The 7342-nt window shown below is 32.8% G+C and overlaps 1 protein-coding gene across 1 annotated transcript; it reads left to right on the top strand.

Annotated features, from left to right (window-relative positions):
* The first annotated feature begins 279 nt into the window (after nucleotides 1-279).
* Nucleotides 280-2770, top strand: LOC104091861 (inositol diphosphatase DSP5-like). Its single transcript, XM_009597305.4, has 5 exons — nucleotides 280-643; nucleotides 736-829; nucleotides 1094-1148; nucleotides 1243-1286; nucleotides 2284-2770. The coding sequence occupies exons 1-5, from the start codon at nucleotides 495-497 to the stop codon at nucleotides 2545-2547; spliced, it is 606 nt and encodes a 201-aa protein (XP_009595600.1). The 5' UTR covers nucleotides 280-494; the 3' UTR covers nucleotides 2548-2770.
* The last annotated feature ends 4572 nt before the right edge of the window (nucleotides 2771-7342 follow it).

Here is a 7342-nt window from a genome sequence, read left to right on the forward strand (position 1 = left end):
ATTTTGGGTAAAAAATAGGTTTAGAGCTAGTTTTGGAATCTGGAAATTTTATTTTCAAAATTTTCTAAAATATAGATAAAATTTATTTTTTTTAAAAAAAAAAAACTTAGCAAAATCTATGGCTAGACGGGGCTTAGTACTACTCCATCTCTTTCTAAAAATTAAAAAAAAATTGAAAGGTCAAAAAAACAAGTGGATATTGTGGGGTTACCCTTTAATAAACATATAAATAGAACGTAGAAGTTCTATAAATAGTTCCATTATAACCTATGCAAAATCCAGAAGAATCCCATCAAACATCAAATCCATTTTTGTTAGAAGAATTCCTATTCCTACCCGAAATTAGTAACTTTTCCCTCTTTTCCCCCCTCCCGCTTTTTCTAGGAGAGGGGATAAAAGCTTAACAATCTTTGCCTCTTCTTCTTTGGAAATATTGTTATCAATACTTTTGTATTTTCTGAAATCTTGAACAAAAATTTGATAAGATAATTTTAATGGGTTTAATTTTGGAAGAAGAAGAGAAGGAAATGTTAATGGGACCGGCGAATTTCTCAGTAGTGGAAGAAAATTGCATATACAGATCTGGGTTTCCTCAGCCCTCCAATTTCCCCTTTCTTCACTCCCTCAATTTGCGCTCCATAATGTTAGTCTTTGTTTTTCTTTTTAACTATTCTTTTTTATTTGATTTTGGAAAATTTGGGTATTGATTTTGATGGTTTCCTGTTTTATTTGCAGATATTTATGTCCGGAGCCTTATCCTGAAGAGAATTTAGAGTTTCTTAGAATTAATAATATCAAGCTTTTCCAATTCGGAATAGATGGTACTAAGGTATTAGTCTTCTCTTGTTTTATATAATTTGGAATATTTTTTTTTGCTGCCTTTTGATCTTTATTTATTTTGTATTATTCAATATGAATGTAGATAAACATTTATTTGGGGTTTTTTCTTTTTTTGATGGGTAGATTAGGAGATAAATATGCTTTTTTTGTTGTTGTGATGTTTATGATTTGATATATGAATTTTAAATGGTATGATTAGATTACCTTGTTGAAAAGGTAAGATTCAGAATTTAAAAGATTTTTTCTGCTTCAGGAGCCAGCAGCTATACCCCGGAATGCTATAACAGAGGCTTTGAAAGTGTTAATTGGTATAAAAATCTTTTCATATTCTCTTTATCATGCTATTAGGGCTATCATTCGTATCGAAATTTGACCCTATTATTGTCTTCTTTTTGTCTCCAGATGTCAGAAATCATCCAGTTCTTATCCACTGCAAGCGTGGGAAGGTACATTAAGTTCATGTTTTGTAGTTTGAGCAGCTCTTTTGTGATTTTCGTCGCTATTTAAAAAACTGGTTTTATGTGTACTTGGCCTAATATTCTCATTTGTATGCATCTGTGCGATTCGCAATTCTGTGAAACCATATACCAGCTTAGGTGTACCGTTTATAACATCTAGTTATATGGGCAGTTGGGGTTAATTTATTTCTCCCATGCTACTCTTGAATGATGGATTAATCATTATCTGCATTACTGATAATTCTTTTGGGCACTACCCTTATCATATTGATCAAACTTTCTGTATCATTGGTCTGAAATATTTATTTTTTCTCATGAAATCTTGGCTCTCATTGCCGTTACCTTCATGCTTAATAAGACCGGATCTTGGACTTTCTTGGACATTTACAATTGAATGTTATTTGCCTACTGATTTAGGTGGCTTTATAGTATATCATGATGCTTACAGTAAGCGTGTCAAAATTTGAAAAAAATGAATGAAAATCGGTCATTTTTTATTTATTTATACCCAATATTTTCATTTTGTATACTATCTATATATACATATTTAATAAAAATTCCGACAAAGGAGTGTCACGTGACACCGCTATCCGCAAGGTGCATCTGCCCCTAGGTTTGTGATGTGTCTTGATTATATGTGGCAAGGTTATTATTGGCTTATTGCCGATGCCTAGGAATGGTTTAAGAATCATGAGAAGAACTATTTTATCCATCATGTTCTCCTCATAGAAACTAAGATCGATTGATCTCGGACTTTTGCTTGGATATTTGCAATTGAGTCTTATTTGAATTTGCTATCGATTCCGAATACAAATCTGATTGCTGATTCAGTCTTATTTGAGTCTTTTTATTTGGTTTTGTCCTTGCTTTGGTCCTTGTTTGTTTGTTTTTCAAGTGAAATATCCCGATATATTTCACCCCATCTTGACAACTCTGCTGATTCCTGTCCTTTTGGTTGTAACGTTTACGTTACTTTGTCATGCAGCATCGAACTGGTTGTCTAGTTGGGTGCCTGAGGAAATTGCAGAACTGGTGTCTTTCTTCTGTTGTGGAGGAGTACAAGCATTTTGCTGGCTCAAAGTGGAGGGAAACAGACCTGAGATATCTGGAAACCTACGATGTTTCGTGCATAAAGCATTGCCTTGAGAGCATTATCTATAGGTATTACGGTTCAAGGATGAGGCGCTTGCTTTACGGAGAAGAAAATCTGCAGAAGCCCCAAATGACTTATGTTCTATATGGGTCTTAATTTTAGGAAGGGTTGGGATATCCCCATTATTAGTCTTTACACTATAAGATTCTGATTTTTTACATTGTAGAAAATCTGCAGAAGCCGCAGATAAAGTATAGGGGTCTTCATTTTAAGAAGAATTGGGATATTCCCATTATTGTTCTTTTGATCCATCTGTATACACCAATGTGTTTCACAAGTGCTTTAGTTCAATACTTTTCTTGTTCACTTTTAAACAAAATGCTCATATGGGCGCGTGAGGTTTTATTAGACTTTTTCTTTGTTGTTTAGAATTAAATTAAATTAAATTTTGGATGTGGGTCCCACATTATTTTACTTTTTTCTCACTAAAAAATCTCTCAGCAATAATATTATAGTAACTTTTTCACCCAAAATTTCAGTAGCTCCACCAGTTTAAGAAAAAAAATCAAGAATTGTATCTATTACTTCACCATATTAAACAATCCCATATACAAGAATAACACAAAAGAATCAAATCAGTTCCAATCCAACCCCATCATCCCAACAATTGAACAATCATACCCTCAACAAGATTTTAATGCCTTAATACAGCAAAACAGAGAGAGGAACAGAGAAGTTCCAACCAAAGCACCAAAAACCGGCAACGAGAAAACCGCTCCGGCATCGGGCGACGGAGCCGACAAAGATCACGAATGCGTTAGTGATAATTTCTTGTGCAACTCCAGACCTTTTAACTCAGCGTTCCAACTTTTGTGCGGCAGAATGGGTATTTCAAGGATGACAAGGCTTTCTACTGCCCCTCTCAAATTTGTGCTATGGCTAAAGAAGATACCGTGTCTAAGGAAACAGGTCTTTTCTTTAAATTATTTTCTTTTCTTTTTTTGTAATTACATGTGTCAATTTGTTATTTTTTAATTGGTTCATTTGAGCAAGTGTCACTCAGGCACGTAGTTTGCTGCACTCGGTATTTACTTGACACACTTAATAGTCACTTGAAGTGTTAAAATAGTAATGGGATCGTGTTTGTCTGATTTTTGGGATAACTTAAAGGGGCCTTTATGTATTTCGCAAAAAAAAAAAACCTATCACTAAACGAGAAAAAGCCCACCAAACTGCTCAAAAATAAAGAGCCAAACAAACTGACGAGAGCTAAATCTTGCTTAAAAGGATTACATACCTTACTAAAATAAAGAAGGAATTTTAAGAGTGCTTGATAAATCTACCTGTTGTGAGCAGAATATTTGTCTGCTATTTTAGTCTCTTATTAAAGGAAACATGCAGCATATAACAAAAGAAGAACACATTAAGATACAGGTATAAATTGCATGATTTAAGAAAACAAGAATAAAAGTACCATGAGATGTTAATAATATAGGGTCTTGTGCTAACTATCATACTAAAACCAATGAACCATAACAAGTAGGAGAAGTGCCAAGACACATAAATCCTTTTTATAAGAGAATGATGTCTCTTGTCTTCTCGATCCGCCTATACGCTATGGTGCTTATACATGAATTTGAACTTGAAAGTGCTTTAACAGTTATTTTTGATAAAAATAAAGAGAGGTTAAAGGCAAGTGAATCGTGGATGATCCAAAATCCTTTATCAGCTAGTATGATCCTTATAACCCGTAAGAAAACAAAGATAAAAGTGATATCAATGAACAAAAAGGCAAGCGTTAAAGTCAAGTACAATAGTTGGTGAGAGCCTTTTTTTCCTACGGGGCCACGACTTCCACGTGTCACCTCCCCGGTTGCAGGTCCGGATTTTCACCCCATACAACATACCTTCCTTGTAAAATAAAGAAGGAATTTTAACTTTAAGACTACTTGATCAATCTACCTGTTGTGAGCAGTATTGCATTTGCCTGCTATTTTAGTCTCTTAAAGGAAATATGAAGCATATAACAGAAGAAGAATACATTAAGATACAGTATAAGTTGCATGATTTCTTTTTCTAATCAGTATTATGTCTTTAAGGAGTTACCTAAATTGATTAGCAGCGTGCTGTAGCATAATTTTAGCAATTGAAAGAGCCCTTTTTATAAGAGAATGATGTCTATTATCTTCTCGATCCCTATATGCTATTGTAGTTATACATGATTTTGAACGAGAAAATGCTTTAACATAATGTCAGCAGGTCAAGATAATAAATTTAATCAGATAATAAAGAAAATAACTGTCATTTATGAACAAAACAACAATTGTCAATAATGTGTTCAAAATATTATACTAGTATATGACATATTGGATGTAGGGAACACATTTTTCTAACATTAAATCCTAGATTAGTTTATGTACATGTCACTTTGCTAAAACCTTCTCTCTCTCTCTCTCTCTCTCTCTCTCTCTATATATATATATATATATATATATATATATATATATATATATATATTTGCAGATCATTCTCTGTGTCCAATCAGTCTCTCAAATTCTCTCAATACTTGCAAATCGTCATTAAATTCAACTGTTTTTACCATGTTTTCTAAAGCAATTCTTTCGGCGTCTCTTTGTTTCTGCAACTTTAACTTTGCCTCTTGATTAATCCTGGCTTTCTCTAATTCAAGTTGCTGCTGTTTTTTCTGTATTTCTCTTGCACCCTTTTTGCCCGTGCCTCGAACTGTAGCCTTTACTGGTACTGCTTGTGCCCGACCCAAATCACTGTAAAAATTATCTAAATCAGAAACTTTAATGCTACAACTTAGTTTTGGTTTTTTATTGGCCGAGAACAATGCAGGTTCTTGTTTTTTTAATGTTGATCTTGAATCTTGAGCTTTCACTATCCTCTTCAATTTGCGTCTACTCAGGTCATCAAATCTATCAAAGCTCTTAGTATTACTTAATTCTTCCTCAAGAGAAATCAAGCCCCTTTTTTTAATACCATTCTGCATTGTCCGAAACATCTGCTCTGATGGCATTATATTCTCCCTTTTCTTGTGATGAATAGCCATTGGCATTGGCATAGTGAAGAATTTTACTTTAAGTAATATCGGTCTATTTTTACAATTCTAAACAGGTTTGGATTTAAGGATTTACTTCCTATTCCAAATTGATGTTTACTTTATATTTTTCTCGAAAAAAAAAGTAACGAAGCTTACCAAAGAGTGTCTCACAAGTAGTTTGTAATATAGTTGGAGTATTGTCAGGAAATTGATTCTAAGAGTATGATGAATAACTAGAAATCAAGTTAAATATATATAGAGAGCATAGGACTTTTCCGACTACATTTTGGAGAAAGGGTCTTAGTGTGAAATATAGAAGGTTTAATAAACCAAAACAGAATAGGTAATATCTTTTGTATCCTAATTTGATTTGTTTTCCATTACAATGTAATTCTTTCTTCTTTGTAGCAAGAGGATAATAATCACCTAAATAAATTATTTAGCCTACAATTTTTTTTAAGAACGTAATAAGTATATCGAGACTAATTTACTGGGAAAAAAGAAAATAGTAAGTCTATTCTAGTAAATAGGAAATTTTTTGTATAGTATATATTTTTAGATTAAATGCTAAAAATAAAAAAGTTCACACCCAATGGCCAACAAAGATTGGAACTTAATTTGCTAAAGAATTAAAAGTATAAATATAACACAATTCCAGGTCCAAGAAGAATCCCTTTTCATCCAAAATAATAGATTTATGACACTAGAGTCGAAATTGAGAAAAATCTCCTATTCCGGTACCAAAGTAAAAAAATGAATGGGGGTGATATTAGAAAGAAAAATATTTTTTTTTTGTGACACAAATGACTTTTTGAGATAAAAAAAATTACTAATTAGCAAAGTTAATTAATGTCAGTTGATTAACAAATGCATTAAAAGTCCACTTAAAAATTAATTTCAACTTTTTGCAATATTTTCAGAAAGCATGACAAAGTTTAAAAAAAAAAACATGGTGATCCTAGGAAGGAGACTCCCTTTTATTGTGACATAATTTGACTTTTTGAGGATTAAAAATTACCACTTCCAGGGGCAATTGCACGCTTTTGTATGACACTGCTTCCACTAATTCTTTACTAAATATATGTATTAATACAGTGAAGAAAGAAATAAGTACGAAAAAATGACACCACTTGACATAAATTATCTCTTAGTTCATTGGTTATGTGCTTGATTTTGCTCAAAGAGGTCAAAGGTTTAGACCTCAACTAGCATATTTTTTTTGCAAATATTTAAGAGAGCCTCTGTGGTTAAAAATTGTGATGAAGTAGAATTGAAGTCACGACCATTTCTACGTAAGACTCAACAAAATAAATCGACTAAGACTATTTTTTGTCTAAAAATATGATAGTTAAAGTTATTAATCTCGTTCTTCTATAAATTTCGACACCACTTACAAAATTACTACGTATGCCCCTGACTACTACTATACAAGTTACTAAAGCTGAACATAATGTCAGTTAATTTTGCATGGTATAACTTAGTTATACACGATATTTATTATAAATAAATACACTTTAAATTAATTATAATATATAGCTACAAATTGGGTTTTATAGTATATACCCTCTCTAAGGTTTTAACCCTAAAGTAACTTTTTCCTCTCTTCCTCCTTTCATCTTTGTACTATAGCCTAGCCGCCTCTCCCATCTCCCTTAAACTCTCTATTTTCTAGTGTTAGGCCTAACCCACTAGAACACTGCCGTCTGACCTCCTTTTTATTTATTTTTTCTCTCCTTTGTACTCTCTCTTCTCTCACCCGCTATGTAAATTCCTCAATTTAGAACCTCAAATTCCTTAATCCAGATCGGCCTCGTCATTACCTTCATCGCTACCTTCAACTCTGGATGGAATCCATGGCCAACCAACCAAATTTCTCATGTTCGAGTG

The sequence above is a fragment of the Nicotiana tomentosiformis genome, chromosome 3 (assembly GCF_000390325.3).
Source record: "Nicotiana tomentosiformis chromosome 3, ASM39032v3, whole genome shotgun sequence".
NCBI classification, from domain to species: domain Eukaryota; kingdom Viridiplantae; phylum Streptophyta; class Magnoliopsida; order Solanales; family Solanaceae; genus Nicotiana; species Nicotiana tomentosiformis.

Excerpts from the sequence above, each read along its gene's own strand:
- LOC104091861 (XM_009597305.4), top strand. The coding sequence starts at position 495 with ATGGGTTTAATTTTGGAAGAAGAAGAGAAGGAAATGTTAATGGGACCG. Across the intron at positions 644-735 it reads CTCAATTTGCGCTCCATAAT|ATATTTATGTCCGGAGCCTT; the intron begins GTTAGTCTTTGT and ends TTTTATTTGCAG. Across the intron at positions 1,149-1,242 it reads GGCTTTGAAAGTGTTAATTG|ATGTCAGAAATCATCCAGTT; the intron begins GTATAAAAATCT and ends TTTTGTCTCCAG.